The following is a 22,226-nucleotide window of genomic DNA, read 5'->3' as shown; positions in this document are numbered from 1 at the left end:
TGCAGAAAGGACTTATGTTATCCAAGTTGTTTTTCTCATCAATAACACCCTGCGGCCACTGTATGAAATTCTGTCTATCTCTCCATGCCCTGGTGTGGGGACAGATTGCCAAACAGTGACTGGTGGCAAATGGGGAATAACGTGACTCAGGCGCTGAAGTCCTCCAGCTGTCAATGGGAGCTACGTTTGTTTGTCCAGGACAGTGACTGGAATAGTTGTTTAGCTCTTTTTGAGACATTTTTCATCCTGACAATGGACTTAAAAGATGTACCTTGGTACAAGGTAGGTTATAGCTGGAGTATCATTTTAGCTCTAGGAGGCAAAAGATAGAAGAAAGGATGGGGACCGAAGGGAAAAAGGAAAACGCACAGCCAGGAAATAAATACAGGTGGGAAAATAAAGAACAGAAACTTTTGGAAGATTGTAAAGAGAGGAGAGTGCTAGGAGAGCACAAGGAAAGGGAAATGCAGAATTGAGGGTAAGAACAAAAAGGAAGAGGAAAGGGGAGAGCAATGGAGGGGAAGGAAGAGGAAAGAAAAGAGATCAAAGGAATGAAGGTAAGAAGAGAAAATACTGGGGAAGCAGATATTATGGAAATACTGGTAGGAATCTGGAGTGTAACGGGGAAGAGCTCTAGAATAAACTATAGAAGCATAGAAGATACTAGCATTTTTTTCAGTCCAAAATGAGAAGTTTGACATTTTCCTTTTCAAAGTGTTTGAGAAATGAAGGTAGATAAGCATTCAAGATATTGCCACTCTTCTTGGAAGGCACCTTTGATTCTAATTACTATGTCTTGGCATTTTTTATCGTGTTACACAGGCGAAGAGCAAATACACGTCCAGAAAAGGGTATGACCTTGCTTAGAATACAAAGTAAATTAATTCAAACTGTTGCTCACAACTCGGGGAAAAACCAGAACTCTAGTTCTGGTGGCAGTGGTGGTAGTGGCAGGGGTGTCTGTTTGAGTGTGGGGTGTGGTTATTATTTTCCCAGTTTCTTGGTACATCCACAGTCCCTGACTAAGCTGGACACAAAAGTATAGAAGACTTTTCATACTTTGGCTTAATCGTGCCCAACCCAGACTTTGGCAAATCCCACCAAGACCTGTTTTGAAAACTGTAAACTGTTTTCAGGCTACTGTAAGACAGCTTGGCCAAGTGTGAAGGCTTCTCTGACCCAGCATTCCTGGAAGTTTGAAATTCTCCCAGATCTACTCCTTTCTGTAAATTTTGCAGATCAGATATTCTATTTGGAAATTTTTCAAGTCATCACCTGTAAGTTGCAGGCAGATAGTTGGCTGAGGGCAACGTCTTTGTGCTCCTCTGAGATTAGCGTCAGTCAGTAGTGTAGAAAGGACATCACCTGGGATGGACTGATAGTTTGATCCTGCATGGCAAATCATGAATTCCTATATAGTTCATGATATAATGAACCTAAAATATGTCATGCCGGATCAGATTATACATATGATTTTCAAGTTCAACAAAAGGTTTTGTTTCTTTTTCCCCCATCATTTTTTAAAGAAACAGAATTTATCTGAATTAAAAACATGATTGGTGATGACGAGTGGGTGGTTCTGTTTACCCTGCCACATTATATAGTACCACTTTTACTCCTTGTTTGGATAGCAGTCACAAGACCCAGATATCAAGCTGTGAAAGTATTTTTCTTGCAGCAGCCTTTCTTTTTTTGGCAGGCAGTGGCTTTGGAGATGCCTCGCATTTTGTCATGTGATTGGACTGCTGATGAGGTTTCTATGCTGCCTCATTTTCCTGGATTCCATCTGAATTAACTCTTCTTTGGGTCACGATTGTTAGCACACTTCTGAATGACTGGGGCTTTGCATCATAGTGTAATGAGCTCCTAATACTTCGTCTCTGTAAGGAAACAGCCTGTAAAGAAGGAATTTGCTGCATTTGTTCCACGTGACAGAAATCTGTTTTCTGTACCTCCAGCTGTCCACATCGAAAACACATTCCTTCTTCACAGTAACGTCCCTTCCTGAAACAAAGGAAAATGAGAGGAAATGACTAGTATATAATCGTTCCATCTAAAAACATTCAGCTTAGTCTTGCAAACACATAAACTAGTTCTTTGTAAACAAATGTCTTAATTTTCTTTAAACTGAATACTTAGATGTCAAAGATAGAGAAGCTGGATATGTCAAACATATGGTTCCTATTGCATCAGAGGCTTTCTTAATTTTGTTATTCTAATTGAAAAGACATTTCTGAAAGCATGCTAACTTTACAGAAACTAATCTATGACTCTCTGTCGGGTCTAGGTTTTATTCTTCCATCTATCACCACACTCTGGAAATATTTTCCACTTTAGATGTACAGCAGTAACAATATCCCTCATGGACTTTGAATTGCCCTCAATGCTTCCAGTGCTTGATGTGGAAGCACGGTTTGGGGTAGTTGATGTTGGGGAACTGACAGGGGCTTAACGGGGAGAGAATTAGGAAGAGGTGTCAGGGAAGGAATGGGAGTAGGGACTATGATTTATTCATAAGTTTTTGCCTTATTACTGGATAATTTGTAACGCAAAATGCCCTAGGCTAAGCAATATTTTTAACTGGACAAAATTTCTATCCACATCAGAGAAATACTGCAGGTCTGGTTTCAAATATAAGCTATTTTATAAATGTCATGAAGCAACTACCTGCCTCAGATAAAGCAAAATTTCAGTTTGGCATCCAATATGTATTCAGTTTTCCTCCTACAAATAATAGGCAGCAAACTGTTAAGTTTACATCTGAATAGGTACATTTGAAATAGAAAACACATTTGCATCTCAGGCGCTCCTGTTAGGTTTTCTGCTAGCGTGGGCTTCAGCTGCAGGTGTATGCTCTGCTGAGAGCTGAGTGGTATATGTGTGCTTGCAGGTTGTGATGGGGTGGGATGTCTTGTGGAGCTGAGTTAGAGCCCCCTCTCCAGCAGCATCCTGAGCCCTTTGCAGCGCAGGTGCTGGGCTCTGACCTGCAGTGAGTGCACCAGATGTGCCACTGGCTTTGGTCTGAATTCTGTATAAATTCACCTTTCCCAAGCATACAGAATATTTAACAATAAATTACCTTTTTTTAATCCACTAACGTGTACAATATAAAGTCCACAAAGGTCATAGAGGTAAATTTATTTATTAAATGGAAATTCTTGGGTCCAAAAAACATTATGAATCATTTTGGTGTTTTAAGTTCAGGATGCAGAGTAAATTATTCCAAAAATAATGGTAGCCAAATGTCATTCCCTCCAAACGTTTGTGTAATATCTATTTATCTGTGGGCAGATGACTGCTATGTATAATCAGAGGCAGACTTTTGTCAAATTGAGACTAAGTAAACACAGCTGAACACAAGCAAGTTGGACTACAACTTTTTTGAGTTTTGCCAGCGCTGTTATGACCTTGAAAGTGAGTGTTTCTTCAGAGCAATCTGCTTTCAATATGGGAGAATTTTTAGTGTTACAAATTAACAAGTGTTGATTGGAAATTTGTTCTGTTTAATTTTAATATTTTTTTTTCCCAAATAAATGAAAAGTGTGTATTTGCCCAAAGGAGGCCATCCTTTCTGCTACTTAGAAAGGAGGAATGTTTTGTAAAGGAACATTTCTTGCACGTATCTATGAGAACCAGAACAACAGTTAGAGAAAGAGCTGTAAATTCATCTGAAGCATCATTATATAATCAAAGAGAAAATTTTCTACTGTTTCCTTGAAAGATAGATGCTTTTTTAAAAAAAATGTACTGTGCAAGTAAATGTAGCATTTAGGCAGTAGATTTTATACCACTACATATCTAGATACTGTTTTCATCATCCTTGAAAAAGGAGTTCTTCTCTTTATGAATTTTGCCCATTTTTCTAAAACTTAGTCTCCTATGAAACATGTTCTACAGATCCTGTTTTTCTCTGACACACACAAAAAAGTTAGTCTGATTTTATTGACAAACCGGAGTACAACTGAAACCTTAGTTTTAATATGTGAATTTTCTGCTTTTATATTACCAATCATTTGAACAGAAAACATTTTGCTCCCTTGATTTTAAAGGCCACAGCATTTGGAGTCTCAAGGAGACTTTGGACGGAAGTCAAATAGGAGTCTTGCTCAAAAATTTGTCTTTTAGTAATTACAGCAAGTGAGTCTCATCTATTGCCAATATCTCCGTTTCAAGGCACTTCTTTTGAAAGGATATTTTTTTCATTTTAAGTTCTGTATACAAACCAGCTTACGCACCAAATTCAGGGGTAGGACACGTGCACAGCATTGTGGCCAGGGGCTACTTTCCAAAAGTCCTTGTACCTCGTATCCGCAAGTCATACTCCCCAATCTGCCTTTTTTGGGGGCAGCAATTACCATTTTCAAATTTCTAACAAATTCTTACAGCAACAACAGTTTAATGCCACCAGCCAAGCACACACAGCACCTTGTATTTGATGGGTTCCTACAGTACGGCTTTGACTTTGCAAGCCAAGTACCATCCCAGCAGGTGGTCTTAGATGTTTTTTGAAAGAACCGCAGCAGAAGTCTCCTCTTGCTTCAGTTTTCTCTTCCCCTATCATAGTAGCAAAAGAAAAATGAGGATGCAGTTGGAAATGAGGAGGAGGTGGAAGACAAAGATGACAGTAAAGGGGACAATATGACTGAGAAGCTACTTTAATTGAGAATTGCTAACAGTGGATATGCCTGTACATTCCTATCTGTTCCTATACTTTGTACAGAAATGCAGATTTCAGAAACAAAGCAGGAGACACTGCTCCCAGGCCTGGCTGAGTAATGCGGCTTCTTAACGTTAACCAAAATCATGTGGAAAAGGGCCTTGATGCCAGGGTTTTTAGAAACTTTGTTGTTTCCTCTGGGCAGCTGCTCCCTGGGGACTAAGAGTACAGACAGTCAACAGTGTCGGCATCCTGGTTCTTGCTCTGGGATTTCTGCTTCAGCACAAAGGCTAATGAGGCTTGTAAAAATAAAAATAAAACCAGAATGTGCCAGGTGTCATCTAAGCCCACAAAGTGGGCCTCTGGGTGTTTGGAGGGTGCAAGGCAGGTACTAATTGCAAAGCTTAGGTCCGTCAGGCAGAACTCGCCGTGAGTTATAACAGCTTGCAGCAGCCGGCTGTGTTTGAGGTGTGAGAGGAAGGGGAGAGCCTTGCTGCAGATGGGGGCTAGGGGTGCTCAGCAGTCTTCAGGGTGCATTGAGCAGCCCTCAAGATGCTCCTACCTGAGATGGTAGTTGCCTAGGAAGTGCTATCAGGAGAGTATTTTAAAAAGATACGTTTAACCTGGAGTTGGGGTAGGGTTGGTGGTGTATGCCAGCACTAGCCGACTCCTGCCTGCAGGCTGGGTGAGCCACTCTCTCAGCGGTGCTCTGGGGGGCTGGTTTTGCCAACATCTTGCTAAGTTTGTTCATCCGAAGTAAAATGGTTGGTGGCAGCCAACTAGGTAGGTTGTGTGAGTGCTAAGTGTTCCCTAATGAATCCGTACCCCCAAATATAATGTTTGTCTGTGGTGCACAGTCTGTTTGCCCCACTGTCGCAGAAGGAGGGTGGGGAGGAAAGCAGGCGTTGTCCACACGTGGGATTTGCTGTGTCTGCTTTGCAGGCCCTTTGCAGGTCTCCGTAAACTTCGCAAACTGTGATGTATAGGCTATCGTGCTACGGGAAGGCTTTGGCTCACGGGCAAAAGTAAAAAGTAAAAGCTCTTGCAAAATGAAAGAAAAAGCTTTTATTGTTTTAAAAGTGGAAACAGAAGTACTACTAATAATAGCAGCGAGTTAATTAGAGAACATGCCACATTTCAATTCACAGAGCTTAAAGCCTTTGTGTTGTAGCTGCCTGGCTTGCATGGCTGCTCAGAGTCCTCCTCTCGTCCTCCGTCCAAAGGCTGAAAGCCTAGAGTTGGATGGTGTTGGAGGGATCAGAGGATCTCAGTATTTTTCACCATAGTTATTCCCTAAAAGATATGAATGTTATTTATGTCTGGAACCATGGCTTCCTGTGTTGTTGCTTTTCTCTATAGAAGTGGAAATTCAGGATCTTAATTCTTAAAAGGGAGGTGAGGATGCAAGGCTATCTATACAAATATATGATTGTTGCAGGTGCTGCTTACCCTTAGGAAAGCACCTAAGCAGGTCAGGGAAGAGACATGAGCAAATTACAGAAGTGTGAGTTACTCTGAGATAAAGTTAATTTGGTTGCCCCTTGAGCAAAAAGTCCACAGTGATTTCTAACTACATCTATGAATGCAGATATTTTCCATATTTTTATACATAAATATGTAGCCCAGTTTCCCCTGATTGCAAACCCTGCTGGGTGAAGGGGTTTTGTTTGATTTATGGTAACAGGAGGGAAGACTGGTTATTTATACATGCTGATAAAGCTTCTCAGTTGTTTTTGATCTACAGATCTTTCAAATTACTCAAAACTGATATTTTTCGAAGCAAGTCAGTTGATTTAACCATAAATACCATATGGCTTTACCATAAATATGTATGTGTGTTTTAAGTCTCTGATAGAGCAAGCTGTTGCAGGAGAGAATTCCCTAATAGAGATCTCCTGACCTCCAGGAAAACTTGTATGAGCTAATGTAAAACAAATATGTAGTGAATATGACATTATTGCCTTCTGCACCTGTTTTACATATTTTTGAAGCACCCTATCTCTGCAACAACTTGACATTTTTAAACAAACAGTATTCACTGTATATGGGGGGAAAAGTGTTATGAGGGGCTGCTTTTGATAAGACTGTCTTTGATCTTGGAGGCTGATAGCTAGCAATTCAATTAGGTCTTAAAGGAGGCTATTGGCTTTAACTGCCGTTAGATCACGTCCGCTCTTTTGGCTTGGGCTACGCTGGTCAGGGAAACCAGTGCCTTTTGGGGAGAAGTATATTTAATAGTTCTTGGTAATACATTTTTCCCCTGTGGTAATAATACATCGTGCTTCAATAATTTGTCACTTTATTAGTACAAAGACATGGATTACTTTTTATCACTTGTTATTTAACAGATACGTGTTACCGCTATCAGAATTACTGTTACTACTATTTTGGTGTAGTTGCTATTTAGGTGTAGTTTCCAGTGGCCAGTGTAGCTTTGTCAGGTGAGAGCCATTTGCAATGATCTCAGAGAATTGGCATCTTCACTCGGAGAAACAGCCTGGGCATATTGCCCGTGGTTTGGATACTCTTTATTTGAAAGCTAATCTGTTTGGCTTGAAATATTGTGGCTTAGCGTCCTCTATGGCTCAGCAATTGCGTCTTTGTGAACGGCTCTTCCTGGGATGAATGGCAGAGAGTTTGAATATGCCTTGTTATGCAGTGTGTCCCGCAGTTAGAGGAGCCGAATGGAACAGTAATAATCTCTGCAGTGTCATGGAGTGAGTTTTACAGAGGCCCCAGAATTCATGCAATTGTGCTATACTGAGAACTGCAAGCAGTATATCACGGTCAGGATGAGCTAGTAAGCCCTGTCTCTCCACAGAAATCTTTACTATGATACAGATCCATTAACGTGGCATAGCACTGCTGTCAGGGCTCAGGCAGTGTGCTATGCCACGTGGATACACGATGCCTCGCTACGTGGTGCACATTTACTCAAGCGTGCCTCAATGTCTCAGGCCCTGAGTGCTGAGGAGTTCAGTCCCATGTTGTTATCAGTTGACGATACTTCCCTGCTGGTTTCTTGAAAATCACTGTCTCCAAAAGCAGCAGTGTGTGTTGAATAACAAACCCCTTCACATTCAGACTCTTCAGGTTTGGGAGCAGAGCCAACATTCTTGAAGAATGATTTAGTGGCCAATAAACATCTGCAAAGTCTGTAAGACTGTCAGAAGCAGTAACATTGAAAGTAAAGATCGTATCAGTAGCAATTCCCCTGTCCTGACCAGGCATTCAGTGCAAATATTTGTTCAGTCATCCTTGCTCTCATTCCCGTTATCACAGACAGTTTCACATGTTTTGCCAGAAGAGCAATTCCATCTTCTTCCACAAAGCTGTTCACATCCAAGGCCTTTGCAATGTTAAATACCGGCCTACTACTGTTTCAGGACCTCCCACACATGCTCCTTTGGAGTGCAGGAGCCTCATCTGTCTTACGCAAAGACTCCGCTGTGAAGGGCTCTTACAACTTTCAGTTAGTGAGCATCTGCAGTGTTAAGGTTTTGCTGGTCCTTGAGGATTCAAGCTCAGTCTGGCTGATTTATTACACTGCACCTATCTCCGTGATAGTCAGGATAGTCTTTGAGCTCTTCTAAGTACGATACTCCTGCAGAGTCATTGAAATTGCACTGCGCTAGGACTCAAACCATTTGTAAATACCAGATGATGTTTGGAGAAGAAGGAGGTGTTTCTGCTTGTTCAAAACCTCTTGGCAAATGGGTACAACTTCCTGAATAATTCTGGGCACACGATTCTTCTGCTCCAAGAGCCCTTTTGCCTGGTTTGCTGCGGTGCCTCTCACTTGCTTGGTGAATAGGAAAACTGCAAACACAGCCCTTCTTGAGATACCTCCCAGTTTACTAGAATCTCTGAGGGCCTGTTCAGAAGGTGTCTGGGAATATTTAGGTTTGGGAAGAAATCCTGTAATGGAAATAATAACAGTGCAAGTTGTGGTGAGCGGGAGCACGAAGACTGCAGTAGCTTCACAAGGAAAAGCAAAGGGAGCAGAACTAAAAACTTGACTCCAAAAAAATAAAGATGCAATCAAACACTAAAATAATTTCTGTGCAGTTGGAGGTGAGAATAATCCATGGACAGCTATTCCCCCTGCGGTTCACTCAGCAATGTTTCTTTCTGCTGGTTATTCTGCATATGGTCAGGGAGGTGTGTGACTACAGCTTTCTGTGTAGGTTCCTGTAATGCTGAATCTGTCCTGAATGCTGTCCTCAGGATGCTGAATAAAGGGGTCCCATCACATTTCTACGTAGAGGAGGAAAGAGGTACTTTTCTGATGTATGTGAAATAACCCAGTTTGAAAGAATCCTCAAAACGCAGCTCACAGTCTCACTGGATGCTCATTCCTGCTTCTCTACTGGCAAAGCACTAATGTGAACACAGCTAAGCATCTCTGAGGACAGGATGATTAATTTCATGATGTGCTGTTCTGTGCCATGTGATATGCTCCATCTGGTCCTTCACAAATTTTAATAAGGTTGTTTTCATAAGATGTCTGTAGGATTTCGCAAAAGGGGAACTGAGGCACCAAACAATTACAGTTTGAAGTCATTTTGGATACCTAAGACCTTGTGGATGCTCATGATTTCATGACTACACATTCAAAGCACAGCTCTCATTGACCTGCGAGTGTTCAGCACTGCTGAAGATGAGAGCCTGGGCTCTCGAGTCAGAGTGTAGAAGCTGGGGAACACACTGTGGCATTTGTGAAAATGTTGGTTAAAACCGCTCATCCAGCCCAACACACAAACCTGTAGCAGAAGCAGAGAGACTGTCCCATCATTAACATGATTTATCTGGCATTGTTAAATCCATCTGACTATCTTTTATCTCCCTGTGTTCCCCTCCCACAACAGCCTAGCAGCTGCTGTGCCATGGTGCTGAGGTTGTGCAGGGAAAGGTCTCACCTACTGACCTGGAGCAGGTCCATCCCGCGCCTTTGGGGAGGTGGTGACCGCAGAAAATACCACCTGTGATTGTACTGCTGTATCTCGCAGTACACTTAGTGGGAAGGCAGACTGCTTAGGCATTCCCATTTTTGTGCACACGTCAGATAGAAGCAGATACAGGTATGTATATATATATGAATATATCTGTATCTACTTGTAGATATAAATAATTTTTAAAATTTCACCTGCAATCCCTTCACCTGTAGGATCTGTTGTGCAACAGTTGTCTGAGGTTACCATGAAGCTCTTTTGCAGCCTACAGCCATTTTTATAGCTGTTTGACTGTTGGAGCCTTGTATGTGCTTATGTACTTCCTTACACGTTGCTTGGGTTTTTATGCATGTGATTGCAGAGAGCACAATAAGTTTGGGACATAACTTAGGCACCTGGGGTTTAGTAGTTGGACATGAGTATTGTGCACATCCCAGTACCCCTGGATGGAGTGGATGGAAGTAGCTATGTTTAAAAAGGTCATATTTTCAGTCTCTTCTTTATCTTACAGGCAAGTGAAAGAAACAGTGAATTTCCTCTCCCTGACAGACTTACCCATTCTTTACTCCATACTGCTGGCTAAACACACCCTGGAAATCAGTTCTGGCATTCACTTAGAAGTTCCTCCACTTGCCTGAAAATACAGCACCTTGTAATTTAAATTGCCTTTGTGCAGCATATGCCATGTCTGAGCCCGCTTGGCTCCCAGGGGCAGGAGAGGAGCTGGCTTCTGCGAGCGGGGCCACAGGAACCAGGGGGCACGTTTCTCCGAATTCTGCTGGAGGCTTCTGAAAATATCCTGTGTGTACGCATTCATATCATAACGTTACACCACATATGTAGGGTCTGCTCCCAAACCCACAGCCAACTAGCATAACAAAATCAGATTTTACTGCTGTAGTGTCAGCCTAGGGTTGAAATATGGCTTTGAAACCCTCCCTTTCACCCCGCTTTTTTAATGAAAAACAATCGGGCTGGAGTGTAATAGTGCTTACCCTGGCTGCATTTGACTTTAGCTTTTTACTTTTAAAGCCTTATTTTAGGCTTTAAGAGCTCCCAATTAAACTTTTTAGATCCAGAATGAAAGCCTGAACGTGCCTGCCTGCACAACAGCGAGATTCCTGGGTGGGAAAAGGATATTTTTATATTAAAAATAAAGAAAATTAACACAGTGGTAAGTTTTCTCCCTTCATACTCCTTACTCTTCTTTCTCCTCATGAATCTTCATTTGCCATTTTCTTATTTCCTTTTTCTTTAACATCTCCCATCCCTTTCCCTTATTTCTTTTTTTTCTTCCTCTTCTTTCTCCTCTTTTCTTTATTTCACCCTCCCCCTTCCCTGCTGCCTAACTTGGTTTTCACTGTTAACCCATAACGGTTTGCAATAGGAGGGCCAACTACTTCATCCTTCCAGTCAGCACAGCACGTGCTGTAAATCCCTTTCTAAATAACACTGAAAAAAAGTGAAGCCTAGGTCAGATATTTGTTTATCCATTATGAAATGCATGTGGGAGACTATCACCAAGGAATCTGACAACATTACGCTATTAATTACATGCCAACTCAATGAGGAAAGATTTTATTTCAGTCAGCTTTGCAGGAAACTTGAAAAGAAAATACTACTATATAACCAGCAGTTTGTTAACAGCTTGCCTCCAACACTACACAGCCCCGACTCCCATTATAAGCTACTAAAGTCTGGCTAAGAAAACAAGTCTCACACAGTGCCCTGCATCTCACCAAGGAGAACACACTGTCACTGGTCATGGGAAATTTAGAGCCAGCCATGACAGCCCGAACAATGAAGTGATTTACACCAGGTTTGTATCTAGTTTGCTAACTCATAAATTCTTACATGCAGGTGCATAGCCCAAGACTGTAAGACCATTTGCACCATGCCTACTATTATGTGGGGCTTTTAGTGCACTTATTAATGCAAATGTTAATACAGACTTGCAAACTCAATTCTCTTTTATGGTTTATAAAATACACCTATCCCAGTCTCTGTGGGCATGTACACTCATTTTATAAAAATCACATGTATTAAAATGTAACTAGATGCCTACTCCCACTTCAGCAGGCTGAAGGCTGCACAGGGAAAAAAAGTTTTCCAGTTCCCAGGTATTCAGGAAAAAACTTGAGTGGTACCAGTCCCTCACAGTTAAAGCTTATATCTGATGTTTTGGTGCAAGAAGCAAATTTCAAAGAAACATTTCCCTGAAAAGGCTTGGTCAGAGGCGTGATGGCAAAGGGATATTTCCAACATTGGCAAGATGCAACCTACGGGTCTTAATAGAAGAGATCAGGCCAGGGCTAAAGCTGTTCCTGGAAAAAAAAGCACTGGGAGAACAGGGAAAAATATTCACTGTAGCTGTCACTGTGAACATAAATTGTCATTATGCAGTTTGTTCATCTGAAAGGACGTAACAGCTGATGACAGGTCAGTTGTTGTACTTGGTGTCACTGTGAAGCCAAAGGAGTGAGGCAGCGGGGTTGTGGGGGTGACTTCATTACAAGCTGCTCCATAACCTCCTCCTGGAAGAAAGAGCGAGCAGTGGTAAATGAAAGCTTTGCTGAAAAGGAATTGTCTCTAGAGCCGGGGCCCAGAGCTCGTTCCTGCAAGTTTCTGACAGCTTTCTTCCTCCCACCCAACAAAAGGACATGGCAATAAATCTTTGTCAGTAGAAACCCGGTACCCCCCTGAGATCGGACCAGCTGTGACTGGTATCCTGCACACTCCCAGGTCACGCTGCCTCGCCGCGTCTGCAGCCACAGGTCATCTGAAACTCCAGCGGGGACTTTCATCCCCCCAGCGAAAGGCTCTGCTGCACAGGCACTGCCAGCCCCGACCGGGCAGTTTCACGCAGACCTGCCCAGTCCAGGACCTGCTCTGGCAGGAGGGACAACACTGGGCGCATCCCCTGTGGAGGTGGCCCGGGGTCTGCAGGAGGTCAGCCACGGGGGCGAGTTTGGGGAACATTTCCGTAGGAGACTCTGCGGTTTGGAGTCTCGTCCAGCGTGAGCTTTCCTGTCTGCGCTTCTCCATAATTCATCCTTAATAGGTCTGATGTCCCTGAGGAAACCTGAGAGGATGGTGCAAAAGGAAAAGGGTTTTAAGAGTTTCTGTGCTGGATTGGATGAGTCCTGCCTGTGTGTAGAAAGCCTTTGCGATGTGGGCTGCTGGCTGAGCAGTATCCACGTTCTGAAACTCATTTGTCTGTTCTCATCAGGCTCAAAATGGGAGTCCTGGAAGTGTCAGCATGGGAAGGGCAACTCCTGCTTCCTCCAATTCAAGCTAGAGGAGCTGAGGTTTGCTGTGCTGGGGTTTTTCAAAAGATGCTGTGGTCTTTGCATCAAGATTAAATGACATTTCTTGTAAGAGGAAAGGGCCTGGCCTGGTGCTTTGGGCCCTTGTGCTGCCGAGCAGCCTGGGCTGAGCCACCTTCCCTCCCCAGGTGCGGGTGAAGGTTAGTGATGTTGTATGATTCGTGGTTTACTTTGGGATCCTCTGGGAGAAAAGGAGCTGTGTCAATGTGGAGGAGTACAGGGATATTAACTCCAGTTAACCCAGTTTTGTTCTTGGAGAACCAGAGAGCTGAAAGTTGTATATGCCCTGAAATTGCGGCTTGGAAAATACTAGAGTCCAGGTGTGTGTGTGTGACCTACCAAAATACTCATCTCACCACTAATTTACTCACACATGTAAACTTCATTTTTCATTCAGCTGCCCCCATTTATTTCCTGTTCCTCCCTCTTTTTCCTCCTCTTGCTTGTTTTGAAAATGCTGGTCAACACATGTTAAGCCAGAGTCTCCAAAAGCAACAAAAGAAAGTTCAGGAGGCAGCGAGAGAAACAGCTGAATAACATTGCCAATTTTAAAATGAAGATAAGTTATACAGGACCTTTTATTGAACTAACAAATATTTTATAGTGTTCACCATTTGGGGCCAGCAGTTCTTTTTTTCCCTCCGTTTTGAGCTAGAATAGAAGGTGTGTAATTCATCAGGAATCTGTACATGTTTAAGTAGCTTCAAGAAATACCATGGTCATGTGGGACTGACCTACTGTGTCTTGACTTCCATGTCCATTTTTTCCCCACTACATAATGTTCTGTACCCTTTCCTCTCTGTCTCATTCCCTCATTCACACGTTCTTTCCCCTCTTGGTTTCAAGCCATCTTTTCTTTGTCAGTGTTACCTGATAACACAAAGCAGGGGTTTAAGCCAGTTGTTGCAGTTCAGCTTGAGCTGTATGTAACACCGAGCAGGGGAGCAACGCGGATGCTTCTTGGTCCTACGTAAGTGGTCAGTCTTTCCTTTTCTGTTCCCGGCAGGGCCTTTAGGTGAAGTCAGTTCATCACCACACACGTGTGATATTCTTGGGTCAGAATTCTTAGATCCAAAGAATAAAACGTAACCATAATTAACATTGCTTAGCACACCCCTGAAGTCATCCAAGTATATAAAAATTATTAGTCTGGACTCGGCGAACGGTAAGGGTTTGAATTGTTCTGAAATATTCGAATGTGCCGCAAGCACCATGTAGCCAGAGAGCCTTTGTATGTTGTAAATTGGAGTAGGCATATGTGCTACAGCGTTTATGCTCTGGCTTTCTTCTCTAATACTGGATGCAGTATGTAAAAGGGCACTGTGTATGTCCTTAGATGTATATCTTCTTGTGAATTATTTTTATATTGTTTTGACAACAGTCAGGTGTAATGGCAATGTACTGGAGGTAAGTGATGCCATTGTCCAGCTTAAGAATGGTTTGCCTGCAAGAACGGTAGGGTATATTTTCTTTTGGTGGGCCTTTCTGATAGCAGAAGAACAAAAGAAAACATTTTAAATATAGGAGAAATCCTGGAAAATTCTGCTCTTAAATGCTTTTGAAATGGTCAAAGTATTGCCTAGGCATGTTGTCTTTGGACTTCTGAGACTCATTTCCATCTCTGCTAAAATGGTACTGCAGGCTACCTTGCAAGAGAGCTGTCAGGATCAGCCAGTGAATATTTATGAAGAAATTTTGTGGTGAAAAAAAAATAATATATGCTACATATATTATTAATAATTATGTGAGTCCTGAAAAATACCATACTGTATCACAAAGCTGGTATTGTCTGGTGACTACACTCCTGGCACTGCGTGCTACAGTAAACTGTGTACTGAAAACTCATACTAATGGAAAGGTATACAGGATTCCATTGGTAAGTGATTTATAGTGACTTCCTATTATAAACAAGAGGGAACAAATATCCCGCCTTGCTGGTTTCTTTGGGCGGATGGTGAGAGCAGAATGAGACATTCCTGGCCAGGCAAAAGCTGATTCTTTGGATGCTTGCAACTGGGAGCAGAACGAAGCACCAGAAAGTGAAGTATAAATGACAATCCCTAATTATAAATGACTGAATTTCCATTTTCATGGTGCTTAAAACTTTCCAGTTGTAGAGCAAATGACCACAGTTTTAGATTATTTCCAATCTTGTAACAAAAAGATGTTTCTGGTATTTAATATTAAAGAGACTTACTATAGGATCTCAGTATATGCTGAAAGCCTACCAACACCTTTTCACAAGAAGCACATTGCTTTCTGAGGCAGAACAAACCACGTTCAGCAGCAGCTTCTTTTTGGGTTTCAATTAATAAATCTGCTATTGAGCACAACTGTAGTTTGTTTAGGAAAGTTACTTGTGCTGGCCAGTGGCATTCTGTTGATAAACTTGAGCATACACCCTATCAAATAAGTCTTGGGAACAGCGTGGAATATAATAATGCATCACCGTTGGCTTTCTCTGGAGTCATTTGACACATTGACCTAAGCTTGACAAGTCTGTAGGGGTTGAAATTTGTGTGACAGCCTGCCTTCATCCAACTAGTGAGAGGACCACACTTTTTCTGGAGAGACTGAGGCTACTCAGTGGCATTCAGTACGCTGCATGATTTTTCCATTCCTTCTGTCACCATTTCCAGAGATGTTACCCAGTCCCAGTGCCATTTCCTCATTGCCTCAGAGAAGAAATCTAGGAACATGTTGTGTGATGGTCAAGAAACCAAACACTTTCCATACTGAGAATGCTGTTCTTTGATTATATTCATGAAACAGTCTCACTAAAATGTTGCTTTTACAGGTGAAACAACTTTGCAATTGTTGTGCAGATATGCCAAATACCAAAAGCTTTAATCATCAAAAGCTTCAATTAGTAGTAGGGCATAGAGCAGGTAGATGGCAAAAGATGAAGAAAAAGCAAAATGTCGGGCAAGATTGACCTTTCTTTTTTTTAAATTCGATAAATTTTGTCATCTGTGTTCCCTCTCTTGTCAGTGAAGAGCCAGACATGGCCAGACTGGATTTCTTCCAGGCTGAGCTAAGCAGTTAAGGCTGTAGTTACACCACCAGTTTAGTCTCCAAAGGAGAGATACGGTCCTGCCATCATCCAGCTCACAGCATATCCACATGGATGATAATGCTGCCCAAAGGGAAACAGTGGGAGGAGATGGACATAGAGGAAGGCTTCGTGGTCTGGTTTTGCAGCAGCACTGAGGGATGTTGGACTGCGGTGTTAGATAAGTGGGCTGAAACCACTTCTTGGAGGGCATCTCTGTTGTTTGTGAATGGAGGCTGGACAACTAGCCTAGATAAAGTTATATGACTTAGATGGCAGATTCATGGCAAGTGAGGTGAACCCTACTCTTCTTTTTGAGTTGGATCAAGTTGGTTTGACCAGCAAGATGTCAAGGAGAGCATGGGGACTGGTCTTCGTCTCTCTCTCAAGGTGGCTATCCCCATCCAAAAAATGATAGTAATATTTATTTCCTTCACTAGGGGCTGTTCAGACAGATGTGAACTGCTTGGATGCTATGGTAGTGCAAACTGGGATATGCTGTCAGAGGTTTGGTATAGCAGAAAAAGATTTTTGGCAAGAAAAAGGGGGCCTGTGCTTTGAAATGATGGATTTTCAGACTTCATTGTACTAACATGCTTTTACAGCAGTTATTAGCAAGAGCTTTGCAAATTATTAATGATGGTTTTCTTATAACCCAGTTTCAAGTTTCTTTGACATAAATAGTTTGAAAAAACATAAGAACTGAATGGATTAAAAAAAAGACTTGTAATTCAGGAAAAATCTTCAGCAAATTAAAGAATGGGTAGCTCTTTGCTCCTGGATTTTATTTTTTAGCTTTGCTACTGCTTTATATACCATGGGCAAGCTGCTTTCTTTCAGAGCTGGCTAAACACCAGTAAAAAATATTTGCAAATACTCCTTCAAATAAACGCTGGAATTGGAATGTGTGTCACCATTCACACCTACTTTCCTCAGAAGTTTGTACAAGCAATTTTTTTGTTCATAGGAAATATTTTCCAATAGCAAAAGAAACTGACAGATGCTTGAGAGGTGTATTTATATCCAGGTTTGCTCTGGCAACGACATTCTCTATTACTTGCCATTTCCATTTCTATACCTACTGACCTATTCAGCCCTAAACCTTCTCTTTAAAATTGTCTCTATTAAGAAAAAAAAAATGAAGCAGGGCTAAAAAATTACTTGTAGCCAAGTACAGCATGAAGGAGACTTTTGGTGTCATTCAGTGATCTCTGGATCAAATGGTTCTTTTTTCCTTGGTTCCCTCTCTTCTGCATAGATTGAACTTCCCCCTCCTGAATCCCATTCAAGAATTGATCTAGGAGACCTTGAGAGATACTGATTAAGATGTGCTCTTTTGGAACAAAATGTAAACCTTGGTCACTTGTGGACATTTATTTATAAAGCTGTTTTGTGAAAGGATGGAGGTCTGCTAAATCAAATAGCTTGGCAAACACCTGACCTCTGAAATCAGAGCTGGTCTCCCTCCATTTCTTTGGTGAGACTGTGGTCTTCAGTGATCACCTCCAAGTGCTGGGAGCGCGGCTGGGCCGAGTTGTTTGACGCGGGTTGGCTGTATGAGAAAACAGGCTGCTGGTCTGTGGTGGGCAAAGTCGCTCGCAAGTGGAGACCTACCAAGGGCTGCAATGAGCTTTGAGACCTATTCCACTGGAAGCTCTGTTTAAAGAAAAGATCAACTTTTAATTAATAATCTGATGGAAATCCAACAATAAGGTTGATTTTTACCTGGGAATCTAGGCTCATAAGGAGGTGCATTACTGTATGAGATCTGTGCTGCGTTTAGGGGCTTTTTGGGTCTTGTAGCCATTAGTGTTCATGCTGTTGGTCTTTCTTTTGTTTGACTCGTTCTCCATAAGTATTGCAGTTAGGCATCAGCTTCTCACTCCTCTATAATGCGTTTCTGTGTCAGGATAGCAAGCCCACTGAATAAACCTTATACATTTCTGCCTGGTAAATATTTCTGGCTTCTCTGCGACGTGAGGACTTAATGAATGAACAAATGTGACTCTTGATGGGAAAGTGTAGTTTATGCCTGTGATGCAATTTCATCTTTGAAGGCTGTTAACCAGGTGTGCTTGTTACTTGTAGCCTTCTCAGCCTGCCTCTGACTGAGTTGCAGCCTGGGCAAGGGGCGCATTAAAAACCACATACATCGTGTGTGCATGGGTGAAAGTCCTATTTTTAGTGCATACAAGAAGGCATTCACTGAAGGGCAATGAAGCCGATTTTTATTTTTAGGTTTTGCAATTCCTTACATCCTTGGGATGTTTTGAAAAACTAGCTCTATCACCCTGCAAAATGTGGGTGAACCTCCAAGACCAGCTTTATTCTCACTATTGGCAAGATAACCTTTTCCCAGACATAGGCTGGTGTGGGATGCGCCGGGCAGGGTTCTGCACCGGTTCTGCCAGTGCGGTTCTGGTGAGGCTTAGTGAGGTTCTGCCTCACCAAAGCCTATTTCTGTAAGGTTGTGTTTCGGGAACCTCCCCACAGCATTTTTTTTTTGACATGTTCCCTGCTCCACGCTCAGTGTAGATTTCTCCAGACAGACACTTGCATGAAGCTGGCCCTTTATATGTGTCCAAACAAAGATTTTATTTGGAAATCTGGTATCAGTTTTGGAATTAATCTTTGGTTATTTTTCCATGTGCCTATTCCATGAACTTGCTTGTTTTAAAAACTATTAAAAGAAAATAGACATCTTTTTTTTTTTCCTGTTTTCAGAAACTCTGGAGAATGGACCAAATAAGTGTGAAAGGTGAGTAAGGGGTTTCACAGTTTTCAATAATAATAATAATAATAATAAATTATATATTGTAATAATATATATTATTATGGTTGTCCTGACATCACATAGCTGTGTAAGCTGTATGTGTAAATATTTGTTATTGCTTGAATCTAGCGCAGCTAACAGAAAAGGAAACAGCAAAGATGAAACATACTGGAAGGAGATCAACGCAGCTATGGCCCTAACGAACCTTGCCCAGGGAAAGGATAAACTGCAGGGAACTACCAGCTGCATCATTCAGAAATCATCACATATATCAGAAGTAAAGACTGTTAAAGTGCCATTAGTTCAGCAGTTTTAAGAGATGGGTCCTTTTTCTTTTTCCTGTCAAATGGACATTTTCCTCGCAGGATTGGTTTTCAGCAAAATCAGATTCACAGATATGAGGCAAATGTGGAAAATAGGCCCCCTTTAACAGTATGGTCAGTTTAAAAAAATAATGTTCTTTCTGACTCAGACGTTTTCATTGTATTAAATGAAATGTTCAATTGCTTCTATAAAAGGCATGTAAATTATAAAAAAACTGTTTTTATCAAAACATTAACTTATTTTATGTTAATCAAAGTGCGCATAAGATGTTTGCATTGCTATTACAGTAAGTGCCTTGCTTTCAAAAAATAAGCTATAACGTGGGCATAGTACAACAGTATTATGCCTCAAAATGACAATGCCATAATGCTTAAACTTTGTATATTATTCCAAGTGGGCTTAGGCAGCCTAGGGCTAAACACATTACTGCTGGAGGCCCTGGAGAGTTGTGCTTATTTGACTTGTACAAATTGACGAGTCTTAATGAAATTGTTACATCATTTTTCTCTCTCTCTTTTTAATCAACAGTGTTATAAAAATTGTACAGTATGTTTTGTCAAAGTGACAATGAGGTTGTTATGCATGTTTCTTACCTGTATATGCAGTATATTAAAATACCAAAATCATTCCTTTGAAAAGTGCAATACTCTAGAACACACAAATTTAGGAAATAAGTTAATTGTTCAGATTATTTTGAACTTATACCTATGCTCCCAGCTGTGTTGCTCATTAAAGATTTCTAGTTGAGAAGGTTCTAGCCAGACTAGCTGTAAATTCAAGTTGAATGTCTATAATTTTAAAGCTTTGCTAGTGACTTACTGAAGTTTTGATGGAAGTAAAATTGATTCCTTCTTGTACAAAAATAAATCTATAGTGCCATTTATTATTTGCAATGGAGCTCAAAAAAAAGTTTCCATGGTGGAACTTATTACTTTAATGTGGTTTAAACATTTTTATTTTGTAGGTACTGCATAAATGAGGACGGTTGATTGACAGGTCACATTTCAGTGAGAAAAAGCTATAATGTAAACTATCAAAGCCCAAACTAGAAACACAAATGGGAAATGAAACATTGAAAAATCTCAGCATTTAAAGTGGGAGGGTTTTAAGTAGATAATAAACCATGTATTAAACGTTATGTCTCTAAACTTGACTGCTATTGAGCGTAATAACTAGCATAAAACCAGGTTTATTTTTAAGTTTTATTGGGAGGTGTACAAGTTATTAAGTCATGTAACAATAGTCTAATGAGGTTTACAGTGCTTGAATAAACAGTGGCAAAGCCAAAACCAATTTATACTGAATCAGTTACAGAGAACTGGAAAAGAGCTGATTGTTGCTAGGATTTGGATTTTTTCCTGTGAGTATCCTGTCAGGTTTTTTTCTACTTACCCTTTTCCTTGTTTCTCTTTTCGGTGAGCCATCAATGAACAAGACAAGACTTTAGTCCTGCTCCCACTGAGTTTAATGGCAGAACTCCCACTTCAATGGAAGCAGGACTGTGCTAATGATGAAACTAACTTGCAAGTAGAGGCTGTTCCAGTTGCACTAAAATAGTCAATATACATCGCAAATATCAGCCTTGGTGTGACTTCTTAGGAAACTTCTTGATGTAACATAACATGTTGTTGGGTTTATTTAGTGTACAATGAAAATGATTTGATATGAAAATATTTTGTACATATATATTTTTACTTTGTTTTCTAAATTGCTGATTTGCATTGACTTAAAGTGCCAAGCAAGAAATGTATGTCATGACTGTATGAACAGTTGAAGTATGTTTTACTGACTTGCATCATTATATGTCTAAGATTCCATGACATTAATTTTTGATACTTTACTGGATTTTGACATAATAATGTGAGTTTCTAACTAATAGCAGAGAGTTAATACTTCACTTTTGTTCATACTATTATAAGTTATTCTGGTATTAAATATTTTGTGACAATAAATTGATGGTTTTGACAAACTTTTCTGTTAGAAATATTCAGTGGTTTTGTCTGTATAAATGACAACAAAATTTTTCATGTAAAAAAGGTACTTTTGGGGACTTCTCTGGAGTAAAACTGGAGAAGACAAGCCATTGTATAAACAACTTGTTCATGGTTCTTTTTTTAAATGATCAAAGCACAAAGAATAATCTGTAAAACACATCAAGTGGGTTTTAAATTTAAGAAATACTTGGCATAATTTCTTGTTACCATTTCCTTTAATTTATTTTTTTTCTACTGCTGCTTTAGAGTTTTCTGAAAACACAAATTCTAATGAATTATGTGTGTGTCTTTTTTTAAATAACAAAAATCATGATCAGTGCTGAGCCAACAGCTAATGAAGACTCAATAATTATTTATGATATTGGAAAAACAAACATTATTACTATTGCTCTTCTTTGTTTCAACATATGTAACCATTTTAGTAAAATAAATAACTGCAAACAACGTCTTACTGGTTTGAATTAAATATTCATTTATCTGTCCTTAGTCATTTGCATTTCTGGTTTCCTGTTATAGTCAGGGTTTCTCTATACTGGGATACAAGCATGTGATAGGCAAAGACAAACCAGGAATGCTAGTCTTTTGATTAATACACCTTGTGGTGCACAGTTACATGAAGTAGTTTAGCACATCCCTGATGAAAATGACTGTTCAGCAAGTTTAGGCTAATGACTGCTAATGACAACATGGCATGATGCTTATAGGACCTCCACATTGGAGGAGTGCAGAGGGAAGCCATAGCTAATCACTGTCTCAAATCACTGGAGAAGGTCTATAAGCTGGGAAAGACGTTGGTCATTTAGGGTTTTTTCTGAGTACAGGCTACAGTTCTTTACAGTACCATGTATGGATACACTCTGGCTGTGGAGCCTTGCTGGAGAAGGAGATGCAATTAGACCATCTAGAAGTTCAGTGCTCATAGTAATGAGAGCCCAGTGCAACTAGCCCCCTAACTTTTATGCCTCAGCAAAGTTCCTGCAGTTGCATGGGAGGGGTGATAATTAAGGTTTTTGGTGGGCAGTTGGCACTTTCAGGATTTATGTCCTGCTTATCTGTGATATATGTATACCTCTAACATCTGTGGCCATCAAACATGTAAGGGGACATTTGGATATTCAGTTGATATGCAAGTTCCTGAGGGAATATGT

General features: G+C 40.8%; 1 protein-coding gene across 5 annotated transcripts in view; it reads left to right on the top strand.

Moving 5' to 3' along the window:
- Positions 1-21,477, top strand: part of MKX (mohawk homeobox) — a 49,354-nt gene extending 27,877 nt beyond the window's left edge. For 4 of the 5 annotated variants that reach the window (XM_049798367.1, XM_049798364.1, XM_049798366.1 and 1 more), the window contains 2 exons: positions 18,712-18,745; positions 18,890-21,477. In XM_049798367.1, coding sequence (XP_049654324.1) covers positions 18,712-18,745; positions 18,890-19,076 — 221 coding nt within the window. In that variant the 3' untranslated portion in view covers positions 19,077-21,477. The remainder of the gene's footprint in view (positions 1-18,711; positions 18,746-18,889) is intronic. The other variant, XM_049798368.1, reaches the window with a different exon arrangement.
- The last annotated feature ends 749 nt before the right edge of the window (positions 21,478-22,226 follow it).

Source organism: Accipiter gentilis, chromosome 4 (genome assembly GCF_929443795.1).
Source record: "Accipiter gentilis chromosome 4, bAccGen1.1, whole genome shotgun sequence".
In the NCBI taxonomy this organism is placed as follows: domain Eukaryota; kingdom Metazoa; phylum Chordata; class Aves; order Accipitriformes; family Accipitridae; genus Astur; species Astur gentilis.
This window is presented reverse-complemented; position numbering and strand designations above follow the sequence as displayed.